The following is a 26,519-nucleotide window of genomic DNA, read 5'->3' on the forward strand; positions in this document are numbered from 1 at the left end:
TTCAGCACACGTTCAGCTCGATGACGTCCCTCGAACTCCTGATCCAGTAGAGGGTCGAGGGAGAGTTCCATCAGCACGACGGCGTGGTGACAATGATGGTGATGTGATGCGCGCAGGGCTTTGCCTAAGCACTACGACACTATGACCGAAGGAGTAAACTATGGAGGGGGGCACTGCACATGGCTAAGAGAACTATTGATGTGCCTTTGGGGTGCCCCCCCCCCCCCGCCCCCGTATGTAAAGGCGGGGAGGAGGAGGTGGCTGGCCCTAGGGGTGGCGCGCCATGGGGGGAAGTCCTACTAGGACTCCACTCCTAGTAGGATTCGCCCCCCTTCCTTCCAACGGAGAGGGGAAAGGGGAAAGAGGGGAGAGGGAGAAGGAAAGGGGGGTCGCACCCCCACCCCTTGTCCAATTCGGATTGGGCAGGGGGGAGGCATGCGCCTCCTCTTGTGGCCTTCCTCCCTCTCTCCACTATGGCCCATGAGGCCCATTAACTTTCCCGTGGGGGGGGGGGGTCCGGTAACCTCCCAGTACTCCGAAAAATCCCCGAACCTCTTCGGAATCATTCCGGTGTCCGTATATAACCTTCCAATATATGAATCTTTACCTCTCGACTATTTCGAGACCCCTCGTCATGTCCGTGATCTCATCCGGGACTCCGAACAAACTTCGGTCACCAAAACACATAATTCATAATGCAAATCGTCATCGAACGTTAAGTGTGTGGACCCTACGGGTTCGAGAACTATGTAGACATGACCGAGACACATCTCCGGTTAATAACCAATAGCGGAACCTGGATGCTCATATTGGTTCCTACATATTCTACGAAGATCTTTATCGGTCAAACCGCATAACAACATACGTCATTCCCTTTGTCATCGGTATGTTACTTGCCCAAGATTCGATCGTCGGTATCATCATACCTAGTTCAGTCTCGTTACCGGCAAGTCTCTTTACTCGTTTCTTAATGCATCATCCCGCAACTAACTCATTAGTCACATTATTTTCAAGGCTTATAGTGATGTGCATTATTGAGAGGACCCAGAGATACCTCTCCGATACACGGAGTGACAAATCCTAATCTTGATCTATGCCAACCCAACAAACACCTTCGGAGACACCTGTAGAGCATCTTTATAATCACCTAGTTACGTTGTGACATTTGATAGCACACAAGGTGTTCCTCCGATATTCGGGAGTTGCATAATCTCATAGTCAGAGGAATATGTATAAGTCATGAAGAAAGCAATAGCAATAAAACTAAACGATCATTATGCTAAGGTAACAGATGGGTCTTGTCCATCACATCATTCTCTAATGATGTGATCCCGTTCATCAAATGACAACACATGTATATGGCCGGGAAACTTAACCATCTTTGATTACAAGCTAGTCAAGTAGAGGCATACTTGGGACACTCTATTTTGTCTATGTATTCACACGTGTACTAAGTTTCCGGTTAATACAATTCTAGCATAAATAATAAACATTTATCATGATATAAGGAAATATAAATAACAACTTTATTATTGACTCTTGGGCATATTTCCTTCACAAATACCATCGTCTTATATATCAATCTTTACCTCTCGACCATTTCGAGACTCCTCGTCATGTCCGTGATCTCACCCGGAGCTCCAAACAACATTCGGTCACCAAATCATATAACTCATATAACACTATATCGTCAACGATCGTTAAGCGTGCGGACCCTACGGGTTCGAGAACTATGTAGACATGACCGAGACACCTCTCCGGTCAATAACCAATAGTGTAACCTAGATGCCCAGATTGGCTCCTATATATTCTACGAAGATCTTTATCGGTTGAACCGTTATGACAACATACGTAATTCCCTTTGTCCATCGGTATGTTAGTTGCCCGAGAGTCGATCATCGGTATCTTCATGCCTAGTTCAATCTCATTACCGGCAAGTCTTTTTACTCGTTTCGTAATACATCATCTCATAACTAACTCCTTAGTCATTTGCTTGCAAGCTTGCGATGTGCATTACCGAGAGGGCCCAGAGATACCTCTCCAATACTCAGAGTGGCAAATCCTAATCTCGATCTATGCCAACTCAAAAAACACCTTCCGAGATACCTGTAGAGCATCTTTATGATCACCCAGTTACTTGTGACGTTTGATCGCACACAAGGTATTCATACGGTACCCGGGAGTTGCATAATCTCATAATTGGAGGAATATGTATTTGACATGAAGAAAGCAATAGCAATAAACTGAACGATCATTATGCTAAGCTAACAGATGGGTCTTGTCCATCACATCATTCTCCTAATGATGTGATCCCATTATCAAATGACAACACATGTCCATGGTTAGGAAACCTTAACCATCTTTGATCAATGAGCTAGTCTAGTAAAGGCTTACTAAGGACATGGTATTTGTTTATGTATTCACACATGTATTTAAGTTTTCGATCAATATAATTCTAGCATGAATAATAAACCTTTATCATGAATAAGAAAATATAAAATAACAACTTTATTATTACCTCTAGGGCATATTTCCTTCAGATATAACCCTTTATGATACCCCCAACATTTCTTAAAAAATGCACTGGTGAAGCCATCCAACCCGGGTGCCTTGTCACTTCGCATGTCATTGATGGCCTCCTTGACCTCTTCTTCCGAGATGGGGTTGTCAAGTTCATACAAGTCGTGAACCTCCAAGTTGAGTTCATTCCAATTAAAATCTTTGGCACTCTAGTCTCCCGTCCCATGATGTCGGAGAGATGCTCATGTATGATCTTCTCCTTGGTTTTGTGGTCGGTGACCCAACCTTGCCGATGCATGAGCCTATGGATGTAATTCTTCCTCCTTGCATTGGTGGCGATGAATTTTTGTGTGTGTTCGCGTCCCCTTCCTTTAAATTGGTAATCCTCGCACACTGCAAAATTCGTGTTCGCATCTTCTTCCTTTAAATTAGCAATCCTCGTACATTGATCCCTGTCCCCTTAGCTTGGTCACATATGTCTTCAGATATTTCTAGCCATATATGGTTGCTAGCATAGGTAACATTTTGTTGAAATTCATATCACTTGAGGTTGTTGAAACCTTGACGAATATGTTTATGTGTTAGGCTATAATTAGTGAAGTGCTACGTGTTTGAATCAAACATGTGTAGCCAAACCTAATATCTAAAAGCACCGGGTAGCCAAAACACACTGCACCGAACTAAAAGGCTAGATAGAAAGGTCGTGAGAGGGATGGACCGGGCGGCAGATCATCTATGGCGTGATGATAGAGAGATGATGCTAAATATATTATGTTGATTTAGTTCACGTGGAGAAGTGTCCATAGTCATGTCTTAAAAATTGTAGGCGTTTACTTTGAACCTTGTTAGGTTTCTCGTGTAATCGGGTACCTCGTATGGCCCACATACGCTTTGAATTTCTAGCAAATGTGGCCAAGATGTACCACAATTTTAAACAACTGGGAGAGAGTGAAATGTAATGAAAATGCTTTACTATGCCTTTACCTCGAAGCAGTGTTTTATTAAAATCTTTGCGTGGTATCTTCGTCGAGGAGTCATTCTTAGCAAAGATTATCTTCATTAAGAGGAAGTGATATGGAAGTACACATTGTGTGTTTTGTCATCAATGAGACAATAAAACACTTGTTTTCCATTGCAAAATGGCTCGTTCTATATGGTCAATCATTCAAGTAGCTTCTAGCTTGTATCCTCCACCTAATGTTGCAAATATATACGGCAACTGGTTATATGGGATTGAATACAGGTTTAGAATTATTTTCAAGGCGGGAGCGCTTGCCGTTATTTGGTCGCTTCAGCTATGTAGAAATGATAAGGTTTTTAATGATAAAAGTACTTTTTTTATGCAGGTTATCTATAGATGCACTAGTACGCTTCGTTTATGATCGTCTTTACAACATGTGGAGAATTGATATCTGTTTACGGAGGTGCTTACATGATTGGAGGCCATGGCAAGGGACATTTTTACCTAACATGGATGACAACATGATTTTTGGATTGGCCCTCCTACGTCTTAGGCGTACTTGGTTATGCTTGTGTGCATCTCAGTTATACCGAGGCGGGATGTAATGTTTAAACCTTTTGAGTAATAAAACACCCTTTTGTCGAAAAAATAATGTAAGTCGAAATGTGCTCTGCACGTAGACGATCACTGGTTGAAAGAGCGCGCTTTTGCTTTTTTGAGGAAAGAGACAGCGCTGTTTTAGCTTCTCAGGAAATGAATCTGAGTCTGTTTTCTCTACAGAAAAAACGTGTCTATCAACCAACATTCTGATGAGGCTAATCTTGGACAATTTGCCCAGCAATAGCATCCACACACAACCTGTCTGGTAGATTGGATTTGCCGGTGCGTGCAGCTCTCTTCCTTTTATGACCTTGGAGGTTGTTTCGTTGTCAATCACCTGTCTCCTGGTTTATGTACGATAAAGGAATATAACACAGGCACGTTACGATACTGCAGAAGAACAGGGGCGTGGGGCAACCGGGCGAATGTCTAGAGTTTGAATTGTCTTCTAATACCATTTTTAGAGGAGAGAAAAAAGAGCAAGAAGAATAGTGTCCGATGAATGCGTCCCTTTTCCCCTTCTTTCGACCTGGGCCCGTCAAAGGCTAGCGAATATCCTTGGAATTGCAAGACCAAGATAGAACAAACTCGTGCAAATTCTGCTACCATTCACGGGACCGATGGCACGGGCAATGAGGTACAGAATTCAGGATTGCGATAGCCAAGGCAGTAAGATGCATAACAGCCGCTGCGTGCCTCTGTGAGATAAGAGAAAAGATGGGCAGCAGCAGCAATACACAAGAGCAACATCAGCGTGGGGAACGAACATGTATGTAGGTTCTTGTACACGTTTAAGTTCTTATGAGCTCTCCTGGTCCTCGGCAGCTTCCGGCGCCTGCTCCTCTTCCTTGGCTGCCTCTGGCTCGTCGGCGTTCTTGGCCGAGGCGGGCTTGAGCAGGTTGCTGTAGCTGCCCGTCTCCTTGAACAGCTGCCAGAAGTGGTTCTGGCAGTATAGGATCCCGTTAAGGGAGGCGCAGGATGCGGTCGTCAGGATGCAGCCGCCGTGAGCGCACTTGAAGCAGGTCTTGTGGTAGGGCTCGCCCTCCAAGGTCATCTGCCAAGGAATTGAAATTATCAGACAGACTTTTGCATATGGAAAACGAGGCAACAGGCGCATGCGTAGTCTGTCGTGTCCAAAAGATTACTCATGAAATTTGGGTAGGTTGATCAAGGACTGAAATGATGCAAACAGATATATGCATGTTCATTTTATTGCTCTTGAATTTTGTTAGTCAAAAGTTGAGATTTCCCAGTTACCGAAGTTTCCACTGCTTAATCGTGACCGGCTTAATCGTTCAAGAATGGGAATTTCTTACCTTCTCCAATGGGTACACAGTCTTCTTGCAGGCAGCACACTTGTCCTGAGTTCCACAGAACACAGAGCCATACTTGTTTGGGACCTTAGACTGTAAGGGAAAAAACGACTTATGAGCTGCAATCTGTGACAAATTGGGAAATAATGATATTGCTGATTGTACTCTACGAAATACTCGCATTAAATCAGCAGCAAAGGATAACCTATCGGGCTGCAATATATATTTTTTCATAATCATTTCACAACAAATATAAGTGTGGCCCACAGAATGGCGAGAAAGCAATACCTGCTCATTATTTGCCTTTGCGCCTGAACAAAAAAAAAAGAACAAGTACAATGTGATGAGATTTCTGTTGTAATTGCAAACAAAACAACAGCGGGAAGAGCAATGCAGGACAAACTTACATGTGGGGAAGTTTTTCTTGAAGCTGCCTGTTTCCTTGAAAAGCTGCTCAAAATGAGTCTTGCAGAAAAGAACTCCATCCATGGAGGAGTAGCTGCACATCTAGAAATAGTGCAGTTCAACGTGAGCTCATGCACAAGACATAATTCAGAAGATCACAGAGCAAAGGGATGTGAGAAACTGATGCATCCGACAGCAAATGTCAAGAAGGGGGCATTACCGAAAGAGTGCCTTTGCAATGGCTGCATTTGAAGCAATACTTGTGGTAGGGAATGCCATCCGCAGTAAGGAGGTCAATGAAATGAACGGTCTTGTCACAAGCCTTGCACTTGTCCTGTGTACCATAGAATGTCATCTTGATATTCTTGGTGGTGAAACCTAGCGAAATATGCCACTCAGTTGCTAACAAGAGTTGTCTGGCTCAAGCCTTCTAATGCTATCAAGATAACCTGTCTTCGGCTCTCGATCTGCGACCTAATAGAAGCAGATGAAAGCCAAAGAGAGGTTGGACCCAGAAGCAGTGGAAGGCTTTAAATGAATGCCTGAAACCGGATTTGGGAGAGGCAGAAGTTAAAATAGAAGAGGCTAGGCTCTAACACCAAGCCACAGGAAAAGGTCAGAGATGGGAATAGATGTGCCACGTCATAATGCTAACTTTGGAGATTACTCCTTGCACGGTTCTGATTTGTGGTTATTCTCCTATACAAAGTGTTCAACTATATTTAGTGTCCAAAGATAACTAAATACTAACAATAGTCCAGGACATAGGGAGAAGTATTGCGAAATTAGAAGGCGTTGTTATCTGTCGGTCAAGTTTTTCTTGCACGAAGGTGATCGATGTTAAATCTATTCTTAGTGCACCCAGAAAGACACACATGCATTCTCAATATAACCAGAAAAAACATGCTCGTTTACAGCACATATGATAAATATATCAAATAACATGCACTTGAATATACAATGAATAAACACCAAGACCTTGTTTGGCCTTGAACCCAAACAGCTTTTCAGAGACAAAGAAACGATGCAGCAAAAGCTTATATAAAAATTCAAGGCGCAAAAAGATAACTCCTAGAATTATCTAAATGAGCAATTCAGTTGCTAGTAGCTTTAGTCTATGAAATGGAGAAACAAGAGAAATGAAGGTGAAACATTACCAATTTGGATTCACATTATGTACATACTCTGTTTTCTCAGGGCCACAAACCAACAAGCAATCAGGATACCTCTGATCTAGCTTCAGTCCCAAGAATTTGCTCTGCAAAAGAGTGACCTGTCAGTCCTGTCTGCTTCAATGCAAAGTAAAGTTACGATGGATGTGCAGGAAAAGTACCTGACAATTAGTCAGTCTATTCTCTATCTTCCAACAAGGAATGCCGGTATGAAGGGTATCCGGATTTGACACAATAATTTTTGAAGAATCGAAGCTTGGAAAACATTGTTATTCCAAGTTTGAAAATTTGCATGGTTATTCGTATCATAATATAGTTCGCTGTTTGTACACTCCAAAGCAGAGCGAATATATTTAAACAAAAATGGGCTACAGTGTTGTACAAGCGCCCACATAGGCAGAAACAAAAAATGAGGTAGTACAACATGTTTGCGCCTAGTCAACGTCAGAATAAAAAGGCCTTCAAGTCTCCCATTCTTCAGCCAGGTAGTTGTATTGTGGATGCCAATCATAAATAACAATAGGCTCCGGTGTATGGTGGTCTAGTAAACAGACACTTCAATCTGAACCTTGTATTCCAACCAAATTTACTTGAGAAATCTCGAGACATCACCAACAAGACACAAGGAGAATCAGGTCTTAATCAATCTTAAGACATCACCAATGAGATGCAGGGAGCCAGTAACCAAGACCTGATTCAGTACACAAAAACAAACCTATAAGAATTGAGTAGGAAAGTAGTTGCAACTTGCAAGAGAATAAATACAGATACATAACACATGTCCTTAGTCATGGATTAGCAGAACTGAATAAACATAAAGCAAACCAAAACACCAGTGTAATAAAATGGCAGGTATAAATCATGGAATAGCAGAACCAGAAGAAGTAAACAAACAAACAAGCAAATGAACGTGAATTGAACAAGTAGAAGAATAATATATGCCAAAAGGACAGACAATTACATACATGTGTGAATGAGGGTCAGTAAAGGATAAGTGATAGCGAATCCTACAATGCCTAGAGGGGGGTAGCTAGTTATGGATGGCTGGGTGAAATATTCCAGTCATCGCATGACATAATGTAGTACTGCTATGTCATGAAGGTACAGGAGAAAGGGAAGGGGATAGCCCAACAGCCAAAGCAAAAGTGGACAAGACCAGTGGTAGGACTAGGGTTCCTACCAGGCCTCCGGCGCAGATTGTATGGGCAAGGAGGAGGGGGACGAGGGCTGGAGCGGGCGCGCCGGCGGACAGGCGCCGTCGCGGCTAGGGTTGGAGGCGGCGGCGGCTAGGGTTCCGGCTCCTCAAGGAGCCGGGCAACAGAAGATTATAATATCTTTATTGCTTGATCTCAACAGTGTCTTGCAACTAGTATTTATAACTTTAGCCTAAGATAACTTGCCTAAGATAACTTGTGGGCCAAGCCCCTAATACTAATGCCCGGTGGCCCTCTTCCTAGTATAGACCAAACCGGTCATAACATCTCTCCCCGCCTGCGCAAACAGCTCGTCCTCGAGCTGAAAGTCTGGATAGTGTTGGCGAAAATCCTCACGCTGCTCCCAAGTAGCCTCCTCCTCCGGAAGGCCCGCCCACTGGACGAGGACGAACCAGACGCCACGACGGAGCTGTGCCTGCAACACCTTTGCCGGCTCTAGAAGAATGCGACCATCGGCTGTTGGCGGAAGCGCCGGAGGAGCCGCCGGTGGCTCGCCACGGAAAGGCTTGAGCAGCCCCACATGGAAGACGTCGTGGATGCGAGCGCAGGCTGGAAGCTGAAGACGATAGGCCACCTTCCCAATACGCTCCAAGATAGGGAAGGGCCCGGCGTAGCGAGGCCCGAGCTTGCGCTTGGCGCGCGGGTCAAGTGACTGCGTAGAGCGGTGGAGAAGACGCAGCCACACCCAGTCACCGACCGCGAACTCCGCCTCGCGATGATGATCGTCGTAGTAATGCTTGGCCAGCTGCCGGGCCTGAAAGAGACGCTGATGGACCTCAGCAAGCATCTCGTCACGGGTGCGGATAAGGTCACCCGCAACCGCTGTCCGAGCCGTCTCCGGGTCCACCGGTAGTATAGGCGGGGGTGGTCGACCATAGACCACCTCAAACGGCGTAGCGTGCAGGGCGGAGTGATAGGAGGTGTTGTAGCAGTACTCCGCCCAAGAGAGCCAGTCCACCCAAGCGCGAGGCCGATCACCTGTCACACAACGCAAATACATGGCAATGACCTTGTTAACCACCTCGGACTGACCGTCTGTCTGGGGATGGAACGCCGTACTCAGGCGGAGCTGGACACCCGCCATCCTGAAGAGGTTGCGCCAGACATGGCCCGTGAATACTGGGTCCCTATCACTGACGATCGAAGCAGGGAACCCGTGTAGGCGGACAATGCCGTCGAAGAAGGCCCGGGCCACGGACGCCGCCGTGTACGGATGGCCGAGCGCGATGAAGTGGGCGTACTTGGAGAAGCGGTCGACCACCGTGAGGATGCCGACTTGCCGCCCACCTTGGGGAGGCCCTCGATGAAGTCCATGGAGATATCCGCCCAGACCTGAGACGGCACCTCCAAGGGCTGAAGTAACCCAGCCGGCCGCAGGGTCTCTGTCTTGTTGCGCTGGCATGTCTGACAAGACCGAACCCAGTCGCGGACCAGGGCGCGATCGCCAGGGATGTAGAAGTCGGCGCGAAGACGATGGAGGGTTTTCCGCACACCCTCATGACCTGCCGAGTGGGCGAGCTGTAACACCTGGTGACGGAGATCATCATGCGCCGGAACAAAGATCCGGCGCCCATGGAGAAGCAGTCCGTCAGAGAAGCGCCAAGGCTCCTCCAGGTCGCCGGCCATGAGCTGCTGCCGAAGAAGGACGGCGTCGTCAGCCGTCGCAGTTGCGCGGCGGATGTCGGCGAAGAGACCGAACGTCGGCCCGGAGTGGATGCACAGGACCGCCCCGGCAGACTCGTCGACGGAGGGAGCGATGTCGGAGTCGCGACGGGACAGCGCGTCGGCCACGGTGTTAAGGCGACCCGGCCGATACTCGACGGAGAAGTCGAAGCCAAAGAGCTTGCTGATCCACTGGTGCTGTGGCACGGTCGACAGTCGTTGGTCCAGCAAGAACTTCAGGCTGTAGTGGTCCGTGCGAATGTGGAAGGACCGTCCCCACAAGTACGGCCGCCAATGACGAACAGCCTGCACAAGGCCAATGAGCTCCCGCTCGTATGCCGCCAGCTTGAGATGGCGAGGAGCGAAAGGCCGGCTGAAGAAGGCGAGGGGTCCATCGCCCTGATGAAGCACGGCGCCGAAACCAGCGCCCGAGGCGTCACAGTCCACCACGAACGGGCGGTCAAAGTCGGGCATCTGGAGGACGGGGCCCGTCGTGAGGGCCCCCTTGAGGGCCTCGAATGCCGTCGTCGCCTCGTCGTCCCAAGCGAAAGCGTCGCGGCGAAGCAACCGCGTGAGGGGCGCCGCGATGAGCCCGAACTCCCGGATAAATTTCCGGTAGTAGCCGGCGAGGCCGAGGAACCCGCGGAGAGCCCGCGGCGAGCGAGGTGTCGGCCACGCGGAGACGGCCGCCACCTTGTCGGCATCCATAGCCACCCCGTCGGCAAAGATGACATGGCCGAGGTAGGCGACGGTAGGTGTCCCGAACGAGCACTTCGAGCGCTTAAGGTGGAGGTGGTGTGCCCGAAGCTCGTTGAAGACGATGGTGACGTGCTGGAGGTGCTCAGCCCAGGTGGCGCTGTAGATAAGAATGTCATCAAAGAAAACAAGCACAAACCGCCGTAAGTAGGGCCGGAGGACGTCGTTCATCAGGGCCTGGAAAGTCGCTGGGGCGTTGGCGAGGCCGAAGGGCATCACCAAGAACTCAAAGTGGCCATGGTGGGTACGAAACGCCGTCTTAGCGATGTCGTCGGGATGCATACGCACCTGATGATAGCCCGACCGGAGATCGAGCTTGGTAAAGAAGCGCGCCCCATGGAGCTCATCCAAGAGCTCGTCGACCACCGGTATAGGGAACTTGTCCTTGAGCGTGAGCGCGTTCAGGGCGCGGTAGTCGATGCAGAAACGCCAAGTGTCGTCCGACTTGCGGACGAGCAGCACCGGGGCGGTGAAGGGTGACGTGGAGATCCGGATGATGCCCGCGGCGAGCATAAGGGCACACTGGCGCTCCAACTCATCCTTCTGCAGCTGAGGGTAGCGGTAGGGCCGAACCGCCACGGGAGGGGTACCCGGCATGAGGTGAATATGATGGTCGTACACCCGGGCGGGCGGAAGACCCCGTGGCTCGTCGAAGAGGTCGCTGTGCTGCTGCAGAAGGGAATCCAGCAGGGGTTGCTCGGCCTCCGAGGACACGGCGATCAGCTGGAGATGTGGCACGGCCGGCGCAGCGCCCCCAAGGCCGTCCCACCGGACGCGGCGGCCCAGCCACCAGAACGTCATCGTGAGCGCGTCGAAGTCCCATAGGATGGGACCGAGGGTCCGGAGAAAATCTACCCCGAGGATGAAGTCGAAGCAGCCGAGGTCGATCCCTGCACAGGTAATGGAGAAGTGTTCGCCACCAATGGAGATGGGAACGTCGCGGGCGAGCCCATGACACCGGAGGCGATCGCCGTTCGCCACCGTGATTCGCAGGCGCTCCCCGCCCGTCGTCGGAAGGGCTAGCCGACGCATGGTCGCCTCGGGCAAGAAGTTATGGGTGGAGCCAGTATCCAGCAGGGCCACCAGCCGCTCGTCATGGATCGTCACCGGCAGCAGCATGGTCCGCTCGCCACGGATGCCGGCGAGGGCGTGGAGGGAGACGACGCACGCCGTCGCCGTGGGATCCGCGGGCGTGTCCGCGGCCGCCTCGGGTGGTGTCGCGTCGGTCGAGTCGTCCACCTCGATGTAGTCGACCGGCTCCAAGTAAAATAGGCGGGGGCAGACATGGGTCGGTGTGTAGGGCTCATCGCAGTTGAAGTAGAGTCCCTGACGGCGACGCTCCTGCTGCTCGGCCGGTGCCAACCGATGGAAAGTCCGTGTGGTGGCCGGGGGCGCGGCCATCGCGGCTGGAGGAGGCCGGCCCGGTGCTGGAGGAGTCGGCGCTGGTCGACTGGGCTGGCGGCCGCCCCGTCCGGGCTGTTGCTGCAGTGCCTGGGCCCGCTGCTCGAAAGCCCGGGCGTAGTACATGGCCGTCTGGAGGTCGGGGGGATCCCGGAGCTCGACGTCCACGCGAATATGGTCCGGCAGAGCGCCCACAAATAACTCGGCGCGCTGAATCCCGAAGACGCTCGGCGCGTGGCACACCAGGGCCTGGAAGCGGTCGGCGTAGTCCTGGACCGTGGATGTGAACTGTAAAGGGCCGAGGGCCGCCAGGCGGCTCCCGCGGATAGGAGGCCCGAACCGGAGAAGACAGAGCTCCCGGAAGCGCTCCCATGGTGGCATGCCGCCCTCGTCCTGCTTGAGGGCGTAGTACCAGGTCTGTGCCGCGCCGCGGAGATGATAGGACGCGAGCCAGGTACGATCTGAAGCGAGCGTCCGCTGCCCGCGAAAGAACTGCTCGCACTGGTTGAGCCAGTTGAGAGGGTCCTCCGTGCCCTCGTAGGTGGCGAAGTCCAGTTTGGCGAAGCGAGGGGGTGTCAGACCGCTGTGCCCGGGGGCTGCTGCAATCGGCGGCAGCGAGTGTGCCGGGTCGAGAATCTCCGGGGCGTAGGTCGCCGAGCCGGAGGGACGGTCAAACCGGAGGGAAGGCGTCGGGTGCTCCGGCGCCGTGGTATACACCAGGCCCGAAGACGAGCCGGCCGCCCACGCGGGTATTGGCGATGGCGATGGCGGAAACTGCACCTGGTGCAGGGGCCGACCAGTGGGCCGGGGCACGGGTGGTGATGTTGTCGACGGTGGCGGCGCCTGGTGGAGCTGCGGCACCGCAGCCAGCGTCGAAGTAGCCGGCGGGGGCGCCTGGAGAAGCTGCTGGGAAGGGTCCCCCAGCGGTGCGGTGGCGGCCGGCCACGCGGGCCAAGGGTTCCCCGCGGCCGGGTAGTGCTGCTGCTTGCTGCAGCAGCAGCGGCGGCGGGGGCGGCCTGCCGTAGGGCGACTGGAAGGCCGGGGCGGGCCACTGGAGCAGCGGTGGCCCGTAGGCGGTGGTGGCGGCGCTCGGCGGCGGGGGCTGGTTCCCGGCGAGATAGAGGTTGATGCCCTTGACCGCCTGGACGAGCTCCCGAAGGGTACCCGAGACCTCCTCGGGCGAGAGGATGGGGGGCGGCTCCGCCGCGGTGGCGGTCGGCGCTGTCGGGGTGGCCGTCCCGGACGTGAGCGCCGGCATGGACGCGGACGGGGCTGGTGGCAGCGTAGGTGAGGCGGTGGTGTTTGGCAGCGGCGGCGGTGATGGAGGAAGCGACATGATCGGCCTGGTGTCTCTGGATACCAAATTGGTAGGACAAGGGTTCCTACCAGGCCTCCGGCGCAGATTGTATGGGCAAGGAGGGGGACGAGGGCTGGAGCAGGCGCGCCGGCGGACAGGCGCCGTCGTGGCTAGGGTTGGAGGCGGCGGCGGCTAGGGTTCCGGCTCCTCAAGGAGCCGAGCAACAGAAGATTATAATATCTTTATTGCTTGATCTCAACGGTGTCTTACAACTAGTATTTATAACTTTAGCCTAAGATAACTTGTGGGCCAAGCCCCTAATACTAATGCCCGGTGGGCCTCTTCCTAGTATAGACCAAACCGGTCATAACAACCAGCTTCACGAATATTGAAGATCAACACTGATACAGCTTTCACAGGATTTCCAATGATGGAGGTTGGGGATTTATTATTAGAAATGATGAAGGTACAGCTATAGCTGCAGGTGCTGGCAAACTGGAACATATGGCTGATGCCTTCCAATCTGAAGCAGTGGCTATGTTGTATGCAATAAACATTGCTAGCCAAATGGGTTGTGATAGAGTGATGTTTGAAACAGATTCTACACAGTTGAGAAGGGCTGTGTCTACTGAGGAATATGACCTGTCTGCACTGGGGGCCATTTTCAGAGAGATTAAATTTCAGTTACATGTAGGTTTTCAGATGTATGTGTTGTAAACTGTTCACGAACATGTAACCGAGTGGCGCATAGGCTAGCAGCGTTTGGAGCAAAATTGAACTCTGGTGCATGTATTACTTGGCTGTGACAATTCCCAGAGTTTGTTCAGAACCTTGTAGCTGGGGACTTGCCCAGCAATGATATGAAAGAGGAATGCAATCTGTGTTCCGTTTCAAAAAAAAAAGTACTGCTATGAGACATTTCAGAGAACATCACTGAAAGCAATCAAATATGCCCAAAAAATTACCTGGCATGAAGTAGATTGGTTTTGTTGAGAAGTTTCCCTTAGCCACTTAATTGCTGATGGAAGAGATTCAAAAACTAAACTAGCCCCACTAGAACTTGTGCCATTTAGACCTGCATTGTTCCCATTGAAGTTCATCAATCATCTTTAACTCAAATGGTCGTGTTGACAGTACAACCCAGTTTGAGAACTAACTGCGATGAATTTTTAGAATACCTTTCTTGCCGCGAAGCAAGTCTTCCCAGACTGTTTGGAGTGACAACTGCCATGACAAATCAATTTGCTCTCTCCCTGGAGGTGGTGATGCATGTGAACCAAGCTTGTTGTATTGCGATTGATTTGGCACAAATAAGGCCTGATCAAAGCGGAGGCCTGGGCAAAATAACTTGTCACTATAGAAGAGCAACGAAAGCATCCACTCAACTTACAGAGGTAGTATATTGTTCATTTTGAAAAGTAAGCACAAAGAAAATTATGCCAGTGACTTCAGACAGTCGCTTGCTGGTAGTTCATTCAACCACACAAGCCATTATGGAAATACAAGACAGATTATCTACATGGCACGCAAATGAACAACTTCTCTTTGACGTTAAAGGCGGGGACTCTGCCCATTTCATTAACTGAAAAAAACAAGGAGTACAAGCTTATTTACAAAAGCCATAGCTAAAATAAAAAAGCAAAATGTAAAAGCGAACAATTGCTCTAGTAGAAATTTGTTTCCTCAAAACATGCTGAGTCTATACCTACTAATAAAGCAAGGTGATATTCTTGGTTTCGTCCCGTCATTAATATTTATAAAAAAGACCCTGTATTTTTTTAACCAACACGCACTCCGTCATGAATATGTGAGCCTCGTGAAAAGAGTAGCTACGGCTGGGGGCTAGTACGGCAAAAAATCGTGCGCCTAGCCCGGTCTTCACTGCGCTACTGGGCCACAGATGGGCCTTTTCGTATGGACCATCCACGCAAAAAAAAATTGCCGCGCTGGGGGATCGAACTCGTGACTTGGAAGTATAAGAGTCGCAAGCTGCACCAACCAACTCGGGCATTCATATTTAGTGTTAATAATACCACCTCGCTCCTGAAGACACATAAGGACCAGTTTATATAGAATTGCAAATTCATATCAGCAAGACGCCTTGACAACAACAGGGAGGACGGACGAGATGAATTATGGGCTGTCGAGGGTATATATAAAGAAGGTACATAGATTCTGATCGTTAAACAGAAATTGTGGCCTGTCGTGTGGGGCTATTAAAAAGGAAAGGTGTGCAACTAAGGGAATGGAATGGAATTTGTCGGCTGTGTCTTGGGACTATTAAAAAGGGAAAGGATTTAATGTCATGAAATGTGGACGGACTGCAAGGAATATATTCCATAGGATGGACGTGCGTGCACACTCAAACCAGCTTTGCGGGAACTGATGAATTTCAGTATTGTGAGCACGAACAGGGATGTGATGTGCCCAGGATTTGAACCAGACTAACTGGCCCGAACAGGATTCCAATTTCAGCATACAATAAGTTTGTGTCCTGTCCCTCTAGCAAGGCAAGAAACGGACCAGCGATTAGGCGGCCCATCTGAGCGACTGGGATCTCCACTGTCCATCAGCGAGGCAAGTAACGACCCAGTGATCACTGGCGGCTAATTAAAGGAAGGGAGGATTAAAAGAAGGAAATAAATTTTATAAGAAGATTAAAGGCATCACTGTATGCGGCTAATTTTTTGGCTAATCGTGCAGCCCGCCACGGTACGCCCGGCAGATGCCAGACTCGGACATGGCAAGCAGAGAATGTGAATAATAAGGATTGTTTGGTAAACTGATTTGGCAGTCCCTCTTATAAATCCAAACAGAAATCAGAATGCAGAAGAGGGATAGAACAAAAAAATAGAAGAAGAAGAAGAAAGCTCATGGGAAATATAACAGACATATCTTCTTTATTCTTTTTTCACATGAGTGTCTTTTTTTAGGGGAGAGTTGAGAACTGGGTGGCGATCCATTTGTTAATTAGAACTTAGAATTGTATGATTCTTAAATCTATTCCACATACAGGCTCATTCATGGGTTTTTTTTCTCGAATATGCACGAGTGTGCATATCATATATTAAAGAAGAAGGGCAAAAGAATGCCTCCACCGTTAGTTACAAGAGTTTACATACTACTTCACTCCTCACGCCTATCCCACCACGCTAACCGACTAAAGCAGGGTGCAACATCTCCTTTTAGCAGGCCGGCCGACAACCAAACTAGACCCTCTAGTCTAATCCTACCATGTAGCGTCTCACACGAAGGCCGCACGCCATCAAAGACAATAGCATTCCTGTGCTTCCACAGTTCCCACAAGGTAAGCCCAAGGATGGTGCACAAGTCTTTCGTACTGGCTTTGTTAGGCCCCATCTTTACAACCATGGCGTGAGAGCGTCATGCTGCGACGGCACCCAATCCGGCTTTCCCAAGGCCTGACAGTACTCCGCCCAGATCACCCTGGCAAAAACACATGTAAGCAAGATGTGGTTGATAGACTCCTCCTCCTGGTCGCAAAAGGGGCATGCATCTTGATGCGGTAGTCCTCGCCTTGCCAGGTGGTCCGACGTCCAGCATCTATCCCGCAGGGCAAACCATGTGAAAATTTTGCATTGTGAGGGCGCCCTTGATTTCCAAGTGAGATCTGCTGCGGGTGCCACTTCTCTCGGCCAGAACTTTGCCGCATATGCCGATCGAACCGTGAACTGCCCATTATCCTCCCAAGACCAAGAAAATTCGTCTTGCACGTCATCCGTAGGCTCCCAAGCGACGACCTCATGCCACAGTAGAAGAAACTCATGCAAAGCATCCAATCCTAAGTTCGGACCCACATCCTGTGCCCATGCTCCATCCCCCATGGCCTCCCGGACTGTCCGATTAGTGCGAATCCGCGCCGGGATCATGTTGTAGATCAAGGGAGCGACCTCCTGAACCCTTTGTCCATTCAACCAGCGGTCCTCCCAAAACAAGGTCGATTGACCATCCCATGCAGTGCTCCTTGTGGCTGCTTTGAAGAGTAGCAACGAGTCTTTGGGGACTTTGATGTTAAATTCCTTCCAAGGTCTGGTATTGTCCGTTCTCTTAAGCCATGGCCATCTAGTTTGCATTGCCACATTCATCCAGCGTAGGTTAGGCAGATCGAGACCACCAGCCCACTTCGGGGTGCACACAGTCTCCCAAGCAACTGCACAGTTACCACCATTCGCCTCCTTCCTTCTGCACCACAGGAATCCTCTACAAATCTTGTTCATTGCTGCAATCGTTTTCATGGGCAGGTCCAAAGCCATCATCGCTAATTCATGGTTTTGAGTTGAAGGAAAGGGGGAAAGATTCATGAATCTGACATTTAATATTTTAAGTAGAGCTCATATGGTACATATAGAGAAATATATTTGTTAGATTAACTATGCGTGCAGATTTTCGCATATGTTATTATATTTTAAGATCCTATTTAGATAGATACATTTTTTTGTATTTAGTTCAACTGTAGTCTGAGACTGGTTTGATCAACCCGCAACCTGGTCTCCGTTTGAGTGGGGCAACAATGACGTATTAGCCAATGGAGTGATGAGTAACAGGCAAGTCATGTGAGTTGTCAAAAGAAGGTGTTACCAATTCCCAGGTAATCATGATGCTATTTAAGATATTTAGTTAAACATCATCCTGTGTTGCTAATTTACTCCATTTTTTTTATTCTGCCGCGGATCAAAATGACGGAGTAAACAAGGAGCAGGCTACCGTTAACAAAAAGTGAGGTGAATTACGGTGGTAATCCGAGCAAGGACAAGATGGATAATAACACATACAAAAACCTGAGAGGTTGAAAGGAGCGGCTCGTGTCCGAGCTGCAAAAGGGCTCCAAAGACATGAGCATCGAGTTTTGCAACACAGGAAGCGGCCATAGAAAAGGAAGATGAGTGGCGACATGGAGGATGAGTGCCATGTTAAAATAGAGTATGTGAAGGTCAGGAGGGGAATCATCAATGCTAATTTGTTTACAGATCTATGATTTTTCCTCCCGTTGCAACGCACGGGCATGTTTGCTAGTAACTACAAAATGAAATAGTTGCATTGTTCAAGATCATCATTGATACATCAGCAAAGAATTATGTTGACGTACCTTTCTGAGCACATGTATCTAGAAGACGTGGAAGCAATATCTGAGGATCTCGTACTGACATGCAATTGAACAGGAGAATCTGAAAGCGTCCCACAAGAGAATGTGTGTGTGAGAGAGAGAGAGACCATTTCAACATTGCTTTAATCCGAAAGGCTGCCACTGCAAGGCATAGCATACCTTCTTAGAATTGATACCACTACGAGGCTGCTCCAAAGGACCTGGTTGTGCTGCATCCTTTTTCGTAACATGGGAAAACCACTTTGCGCATATTTCCATACTTTCTGGGCTATGTGCCCCATCCAAATAGAAAACTAAGGGATAACTGGCATCCTTACATTCTGAGCTCACTTGTAGATCTGGGACAATCTGTGCTCGGCCTTGCAAACAAGCAATCGATAGCCCTTTGATGAACTGATCTGGTAAGGTGCCCTGCACTCCATGGTAACATGATAACTGATCCTAACATTATCCTTTTGCGGAAAATAAATAAATGCCAGTTTGGAGTACTTACATGATCTTTGACATGTATTCTGTCCAAATGTCCTTGCCTCTCAAGCCAGGTATTAGCCAATGCAACTGCAAGGCCTGCATTCATGTACTGGTGTTCACCATGCAGCCCAAGAGGTTGATCTTCTAATTGCCGTGGGTCCAAAGGTGGAACTATTCGGATAGAAACCTTTAATGAATTTAAGTTTCATAAATTAACTGGACCAAACTATAGTCATGCTCATTGCAATCAGAATGTGGCAGGCAGAGAGGCGACCAAAAAATGTGTAGCACGGAATATAACATACACCCAATTCAGAAGCTCTCTGCTTCAGTACAGACATTGCCTCCTCTGGTTGTGGAACTGTATAGGCTGGAACTCCCTTCTGTGTTTTGATAAAAAGAAAGTCATGCAGGTACAAAACAACAGTCAAATTTAATTACAGAAGTTGTCAGCTGAAGGAGATAGGAGCAAAGAAAACATGTTACATTCTCCTAAAAAATATGTTAAGGAAAAAAATAGGTCGAGAGAAACCTTCAATATTCCAGCTTTCTCCCCAGCAATTTCTACAAGTGAATTTCCTGCTCAAGCATCGACAACATGAATGAAACCAGTTTACTACGGATGCAAGGGATTTTATTTTTTCATTCAGTTTCATGACTAACCAAGAATTTCCATGTGATCGTATCCGAGGGAAGATATCCCACAAACTACAGGTGCTTTTACCTGCAAAAGTTTCAATTTTCACAGCAGTTATGCTCTCCGGTCTTTTAAGTCAAGATGTTGACGGTGATCTCAATGGGCTAAAATAGGAAGAAAGATAAGCTTAGTATGCATTCCAGACAGATTCTAGATATCTTACAGGTGAACTTAGGTTAAATGAACTACATGACTGTCATTCTGCTATAGTTTGCACTGTGATCTCCGACCAGCCTTTTGGCAGCTAAAGTACATATGCAAGTTTAGTATTAAAATCAGAATCAAAGTGAAGTATCAAAAGGACCACATGTGCTGGTGTATGAGCTTTCTTTTTGGTTGGTGATCATGTCATACAGGCACTTCATATTAATGTGGATTATTTAACTACAAAATGATCATAGAAATGTCACAAACCACATTTGTTGCATCATATTTCCCTCCCAAACCGACCTCCAGCACAGCTACATCCACCTGCTTAAACACACAACACACAAAATGAGTACATTCTAGGAAACCATCATAAATGCAGTTCTGAAAATCGAGAAGTATACCACAGGCTCATCTACCTAGAAAATCACGATGCCTTTGAATAAAACTACCTGATAACTGACCCTTTCACAGTTCAAATTACCAGTCATATGACACCTGTCAGTACTCAGTAATATAGGCTTTTTTTAACAAAGTATAGATGCAAGCGCTCGTATACACGCGCATACACTCACCCCTACAGACAGTTCGAGTGAAGATGAAAATTATTATGGAGGTGGGTACTGGCAGCCTTTTACAGACAATAAAGCCATTTCTTTCATAAACATACAAATAATCTGATACACAATGAGCAAGTGTCCACAATGTCTAGCCTTTAGATGGGGAAAGTCTTCAAAAATTCACATATAAGAAAAGGCCCAAACATGTATTTATCCAGATTCATGACAAGAGTGAAAGCTTGTCGAACAATAAGTATTCGAAAAGTATTAACCTGCTCATCTGAAAAAATCTTGAATGCTAGCAGCGCAAGGAACCTAAAGTAGGCTGGCATTGGAATATCATCACCAGTTTTGACCTGAAACGTAAACCAAATTCACCACATTAATGGGTGTTTTAAGGAAAGTATTAAAGTTCATGAAAAGAAATGATGCAGATTCCACTAGTATTTATTTCATATAGTCCTGCTTCAACATGATACAGCCGCAATGGCATCATATGAAATAAAACAGGTGATATTTACTAGTACCTTCAATTTGTTCCAGCACCACCAGAAATACCTAATAAACTTTTCTTCTGAAATGTCCAGCCTGTAACCTCACCAGAAAAAAAGGGTAATAGGTAAGTACAATGATGCATAGTGATAGGACGAATTAAATAAGTCACTCAACAATAGTAATTCCCTCAAGTCTAATTATAATGAGAAGCAACTAAAGACTTTCATTTAAAAAAATGTAGCATCACAGCAAAGAGAAAAGTACCCATCAAGCCGAAACCGCTCACGGACATCAATCAAGTGTGGAGAGGTGAAAAGTCCAGTGCGGAAACCACATGATCGAAGAATTGACTCAGCAAATGTGCATGTTGAACCCTGGCGGATATAAAAAGCCCAGAGAAGTTAACAGCCGCTCTGCAGAAAAATTTTCTTTGCAAGAATATCACAAAGGATTGACTCAGTAAGTGCGCACGGAAACAATCAGAAAGTGCTATAGTCTGTTTATATTGTTGGATATCGCTGGGTCATAAACCATTATCACAAACAACTAGAAACGCAACACAGACTACAAAATTACAAACACTTCATTAAAATAAGCAAGGCCTCAGGTAAAGGCTACTTCAGCAATTATGTTAGTTTCTAAAGTAAACTGCTTGATGCCAATTTGTATTACTCCGTGTTTCACGCCAGATGAAGACACACATAAAAAACAAGGCAATCCAATGTTTTATTTTCCTTCTCTTTTTGGAAAAACGGTAGGAGCGTCGTCCTTCATTCAGAGGAACAAAGTTCTAAAAGTATAGGGGGGAGGGGGGCTCGGTCGCCTCGGCAAAACAAAGAAGCAGGCTGTCTACCTGTTGGCTTAAACACTGCAAGACACACTATAATGTACTCCCTCCGTTCCGAATTACTTGTCGCAGGTATGGATGTATCTAGATGTATTTTAGTTCTAGATACATCCATCTCTGCGACGAGTAATTTGGAACGGAGGGAGTAAGATATCCTCTTGAGTGAGGAAAGAAATCCGCTCGGCATCTAAGAAGTCATTTCATTCCCTTTCTAAAAATGTGTCTGCTCTGCTCCTTCCAGACATTCGACCAAACATATAACAGTGTGGCACCTGCGTAGAGACTTGGATGAAGGCCCGAGGATGTGCCCCCACCAGCGTCCAGGGAAGATTGAGACAGAGGCGGAGGGGCAATGTGGTCATCTTGCCAATCCAACGTTTCACGAGAAAACAGAGTTGAAATGCAAACGATGTAGATAACACTAGTTCATACTGTTACAACTATTGCTGTGCTTGGTTACCAATAAACTAAAACCGCAAGCCTAAACCCATCCAGAATTCCGGAACAATTCAAATCTTAACCCAGCAACGCCATCCCTAGCGCCGCGTCCAGCTGCACTCACCTTCCCTTTGGTCCCGGCGACGTGAACCACCTTCAGCCGCGTGATGGGCTCCTCCAGTTCCAGTATCTAGCAAAACAAAACAAACCAAACAGCAATCAGGAACAACAGAACAAACCACAGATGAATCGAATAGACCGCCGTCGCAGCAACACCACCTGCAGGTACTTGGCCATGAGCTCCCACTGATTGCCGCGGTTGCCGGTGTCCGCGCGCACCTTCTGCTTGATCAGCGACGCCAGGCACCCCAGCACCTCCTCGTACTCCGCCGACCCCGTCGCCGCACCTGCGCCCACCCCCCACGCACACGCACCGCCGCATCATTCGCTGTCCCCAAATGGAGCAGAGAGGAAGTTTCTGTTTCAGTCCGGTTCGCGAGCTTACCTGCCTGTGCGGCGCCGGCCATGGCGCGGGGGAGGTGGAAGGATGGGCGGAGGGGGCGGGCGGGGCTGGGGGCGAGTGGGTGGGGAGGTGGGGAGTGGAGGGAGAGTAGGCGGCGGAGGTGGGCGAGGCGAGGGGCCGGCATGGCGAGGGAGGAGGAGGCGGGCACTGGTAGTTTGGTGGTGGTCGGAGGGGCGGAGCGCTTCGGTGGTGCGGGTCGTGGGCTCGCGCCGCCGCTCGCGCGCATCGCTCACCAATCGTGTGATGTGGAGCGCTCAGCTTCCTTTATCGCCGTTGTGTTGGGTTTTGGGTTTTTCTCGGGAACGCTGTGTTGGGCTCTAGCGCTGTGCGGAAGAAACAACAGGCCTCATTTCTTTATTGCTTTGGGCTTAACAGGTTACTACGAGGTAGCGTAGCCCATTTTATGGAGCCTTTTCCCGCAATCCTGGCCCATGACATGTGTCATCCACTCATTTCTAAGTATCACATGTTGCTTTTTTTTCTAAATAGCACATGTTGCTAAAAACAATCTAAATATCACATTTGTTTGTGCCAAAAACCACATTTTTTTCTATTTTTCTGAGAAAAATCACACATGTTTTGGAGTTGAGGGTGTTACACACTATGTATATGAATAACAAATGTATAAAGGAAAATGAGCTTGATGGGGTGTCCTATATGTGCCCCTGACTCTGACAATGTCTTGCTCCGTCTTATCTTGAACATGTCACCAAAGTTCACAATTGAAAATGTCTTCCTATCATTGTCCATGTCTTCTCTCCTTTGGGCATTGGCTATATCCCGCGAGCTTTCTTCTGCATTGGGCAGGAAGAGTTGCCTTTTGTTGCCGCCCGACAATGCATGTGTCACCATTTCTTGGTTTTTTTATTCATTTGACAAATCTAACACCATGCTCAGTGTCATGCTTGAGGGATGAGAGCCCATGGGGTTTAGTGATGCGGTCTGTAGAGCTTGTGTTAATGAAGTGGTGTTGATATTTGTAATCTTCATGTTAGGATGGTTGACACTGATTAAAGTTGGAAGGACACTTCCTACAGCTATTATTACATTTGAACGAGAGCACCAATTCAATTTTTTTCATCTTCTTCCATGAAAACATAGTGTAAATTATTGGTCAAGCTTATACAATACAAGGCTCCCATATTTTTCTATGGGCTTGCATTCAAACACACACAATGAGAAGGCATGTGTGAAGCACCCATGAATAGTGATTGATAGCGTTGCTTGTGATGCTGGCTGAATGCTCGTGGGTTGCCATGTGAAAAATTATAGATCCAAATGTATGCCATTTTATGATGGCATGTGATTTCAATTAATATAGAGGTCGATTCTCTCCCGCTTCCTTCATCCTTGGATATTGTCATGTCTCCTTACCACCATCACCTTGCAAGAAAACAAAGTAACATATTTAGTTTGAGCCCTACTACCCCTTTACTTCCATTCTATTCACCCCATTACTCTGGCATTGTCACCGCTTCAAAAAGTCTAGTCCATTGTATGTCTAATTTACAAATGAAACACTTCTAACCTATCACGAGATAATGGCATGTTAATTTTCTTTTTTACAAGGTGCATGTAGTTCAATGACATGTTTGTGTCTCCTTATTCCTCGATGACAACAAAGATAATGCTTTTATGTCCACAGAAAACGTGAAGAAAAGTAACATGGTGTATATCTGAGAAAATTAAACTAAAACAAAGGCCTGACTACAAAATGGACATTTCCTTATTATTCTCCATTTTTCATGCTAAGCACATTGTCCAACGGTGACTTGTGATTTACAAATTTAATGGTAGCACATGGGTAGTACGAAAAGGGGGGTTGCATAACGAACTTGCCGATGCCAATTGCCTTCCAAAGCGACCTACATAGCTGGATGATGGAATGGGTACGTCATGCCGGTGTGGCGAAAAAATTGATGGTAATTCAGGGGCTCTGCAACCTATGATTGGCTAGGAATGAAGCGAATGATAGAAAGTGTACCTGTGGCCATAAAAAATTGTTGAGCAGGTGTCTGGTAGAGGAGTGGCATAAGTTATACAGAGGTGCGGCAATAATGCCCAAACCCTCGTAGACGGAGCATTGGCTCCCTCCCACCTATGGTTGGATTAAGGTGATGTCGAAGAATGAGGAATAGGGAAGGAGACAGAGCGGTGCTTAAAGACCATCATGGGTCGTCCCTCGCTAGAGAAAGTCAACCCTTCCCCTGCCCATCTCCGACCATGAACGGGTAGAATTCATCGTGCAATACAATTGCAATGGAAAAGGACATTCCAAAGCTTTTTTTGAATAAAGACATTCAGAAGCTCATTGTGGAGATCAACAACAAGGCGATGGGGGGTAAACTCAATGATCCGATAGAAACATGACTATATATTGGCCTCTTGTTGAAGAAGTGAAGGACTTGCTCCGCTTTGAAGAGGAGTTTAGGGTTTGTTGGGTGCAGCGATCGGCTAAGGCGTCAGACATATCTCAACTAAGAACAACTGCGGATATGTGAAACATGGCTTCAAACCCCTCTGGGTTGTATTGTGAATGGTGTGCTCTAGGATCTAGCCGAGCATATTTGAATAAAATGGCGACACTTCAAATTCAAAAATAAGAAAAACAAAGCAGCCGGGGAATAGCTTAGATATTAGGCGGCTGCTACGGATCAGTCGGCTGATAACAGCCAAACCTAAGCCGCCTGATCAGCTGTTGATTCGCGCAGGTATATTGTGATTTCAGCCGCTCGATCCCCTCATGACAGGACTACACGAAGTACCACACCATCGCGTCCATCCCCAACCTGCCATCAAGTGTGCTGCAGACGCACTGTCCCCGAGTCAACGCACTGCACATGTAGCTCCGGCGGAAGCTGCAGCACCCTCCATTGCAGCACCAGCATTGCTCCGTTGGTCCGTTGATGCTTCATTGCCGCCGGCGAGTGCCGCGATGCAACACCGGAAGCGCCGCATCGAGCACGAGGAGCCGCCGACGAAGCTCCATTGCAGCATGGGAAGCGCTTCATCGGAGCACGGGGAGCCGCCGGCGAGCGCAGCGATGCAGCACAAGGAACCACCACGAGAGTGCTGCATCGGAGCATTGGGAGCTGCAGGCAAGCACTGCGATGAAGCACCGGGAACCGTCCCGAGAGTGCTGCATCGGAGCATGGGGAGCCGTCGGCGAGCGCTTCATTGCAGCTCCGGCGCCGGCGAGGTTGCATCGCAGCGCGAGCACGCCGACGAGGTTGCATTGCAGCACGGTGGCCGTGGTCGAGCGCCGCGTCACATCGCCGGCGGCATCGATGAGCGGTAAAAAGCTCGGTGGTGCTTCCATTGGAAGCTTCGTTGCAACGCCAGTGGGGCATGCGTCAAAACCTCCCTTGATTCGCGACAGTGAGGGATGGTGGTCATCGCTGGGAGCGTCTCTCCATGGCGGGCGTGAAGAACAGAAAAGAGGAAGATGAATAAATGTGTAAAGAAGAAGAAGCCTGTAAAGAAGATAAGGCTGGAATGGGATGTGGTGGGAAGGCTCCACAGGGGGCACGTGTCGAGAGGAGGAGGTGGTTTACAGGAGGAAGGGATCAGCCGGTTGATTTACAGAGTTTTCCCAGATATTAACGTTGAAACCGGGGAAATAAAATCCAGCGTTGGAACAAGATAAGGAACCTCTAATTATGGAATCTCCGATGTAGCCATGACTGATTAAGCAAAAATATCCACTTTCCCTGTTTGGCGAAAAAATTGGCATCATTTTATGCAGATATCATACCGCACTGTACCGGGGAACGATAACAGATGCAGATAAGATACCGCACTCTAGTTTGGGCGCAAAGCTGCAGCCCTTTTCTGGTGGTTGGTGGCTGGTCATTTCAGTCCAGTTGCCGGGTGACCGACTCTGTTGTCTGTACACACATCTCCTTGGATTACAGC

General features: G+C 48.2%; 2 protein-coding genes and 1 pseudogene across 4 annotated transcripts; 1 reads left to right on the plus strand and 2 right to left on the minus strand.

Annotated features, from left to right (window-relative positions):
• Positions 1–4,659: 4,659 nt before the first annotated feature.
• Positions 4,660–6,155, minus strand: LOC125509182 (LIM domain-containing protein PLIM2b). Of its 2 annotated transcripts, XM_048674111.2 has the most exons (5): positions 6,020–6,155; positions 5,802–5,901; positions 5,683–5,705; positions 5,398–5,487; positions 4,660–5,135 (listed from the first exon to the last, which is right to left on the minus strand). In XM_048674111.2, the coding sequence occupies exons 1-5, from the start codon at positions 6,152–6,154 to the stop codon at positions 4,881–4,883; spliced, it is 603 nt and encodes a 200-aa protein (XP_048530068.1). In that variant the 5' UTR covers position 6,155; the 3' UTR covers positions 4,660–4,880. The 2 variants fall into 2 exon arrangements, with proteins under 2 accessions (XP_048530068.1, XP_087376014.1); XM_087519888.1 differs by having other exon boundaries at positions 5,683–5,901.
• Positions 6,134–22,862, minus strand: LOC125509168 (folylpolyglutamate synthase). 2 transcript variants are annotated; one of them, XM_048674077.2, is made up of 17 exons: positions 22,587–22,862; positions 22,361–22,488; positions 22,206–22,271; positions 21,061–21,170; positions 20,829–20,889; positions 20,574–20,657; positions 20,009–20,065; positions 19,561–19,621; positions 19,430–19,476; positions 19,172–19,280; positions 18,920–19,068; positions 18,586–18,837; positions 18,409–18,487; positions 14,480–14,635; positions 14,267–14,376; positions 7,133–7,662; positions 6,134–7,057 (listed from the first exon to the last, which is right to left on the minus strand). In XM_048674077.2, the coding sequence occupies exons 1-16, from the start codon at positions 22,828–22,830 to the stop codon at positions 7,603–7,605; spliced, it is 1,773 nt and encodes a 590-aa protein (XP_048530034.2). In that variant the 5' UTR covers positions 22,831–22,862; the 3' UTR covers positions 6,134–7,057; positions 7,133–7,602. The 2 variants fall into 2 exon arrangements, with proteins under 2 accessions (XP_048530034.2, XP_048530043.2); XM_048674086.2 differs by having other exon boundaries at positions 18,920–19,084; positions 19,203–19,280; positions 22,587–22,861.
• Positions 13,261–14,215, plus strand: LOC147991042 (uncharacterized; annotated as a pseudogene).
• Positions 22,863–26,519: the final 3,657 nt, after the last annotated feature.

The sequence above is a fragment of the Triticum urartu genome, chromosome 1A (assembly GCF_056163025.1).
Source record: "Triticum urartu cultivar PI428250 chromosome 1A, HENAU_Tu73, whole genome shotgun sequence".
In the NCBI taxonomy this organism is placed as follows: domain Eukaryota; kingdom Viridiplantae; phylum Streptophyta; class Magnoliopsida; order Poales; family Poaceae; genus Triticum; species Triticum urartu.

Coding starts and splice junctions, on each gene's coding strand:
- LOC125509168 (XM_048674077.2), bottom strand. CDS start 22,830: ATGCGCGCGAGCGGCGGCGCGAGCCCACGACCCGCACCACCGAAGCGC. Junction 20,890..21,060: donor GAGCGGTTTCGGCTTGATGG/GTACTTTTCTCT, acceptor GTGAGGTTACAG/GCTGGACATTTCAGAAGAAA. Junction 14,377..14,479: donor CTTGCTTCGCGGCAAGAAAG/GTATTCTAAAAA, acceptor GGAACAATGCAG/GTCTAAATGGCACAAGTTCT.
- LOC125509182 (XM_087519888.1), bottom strand. CDS start 6,154: ATGACATTCTATGGTACACAGGACAAGTGCAAGGCTTGTGACAAGACC. Junction 5,902..6,019: donor ATTGCAAAGGCACTCTTTCG/GTAATGCCCCCT, acceptor CACTATTTCTAG/ATGTGCAGCTACTCCTCCAT. Junction 5,136..5,397: donor CTGTGTACCCATTGGAGAAG/GTAAGAAATTCC, acceptor ATTCCTTGGCAG/ATGACCTTGGAGGGCGAGCC.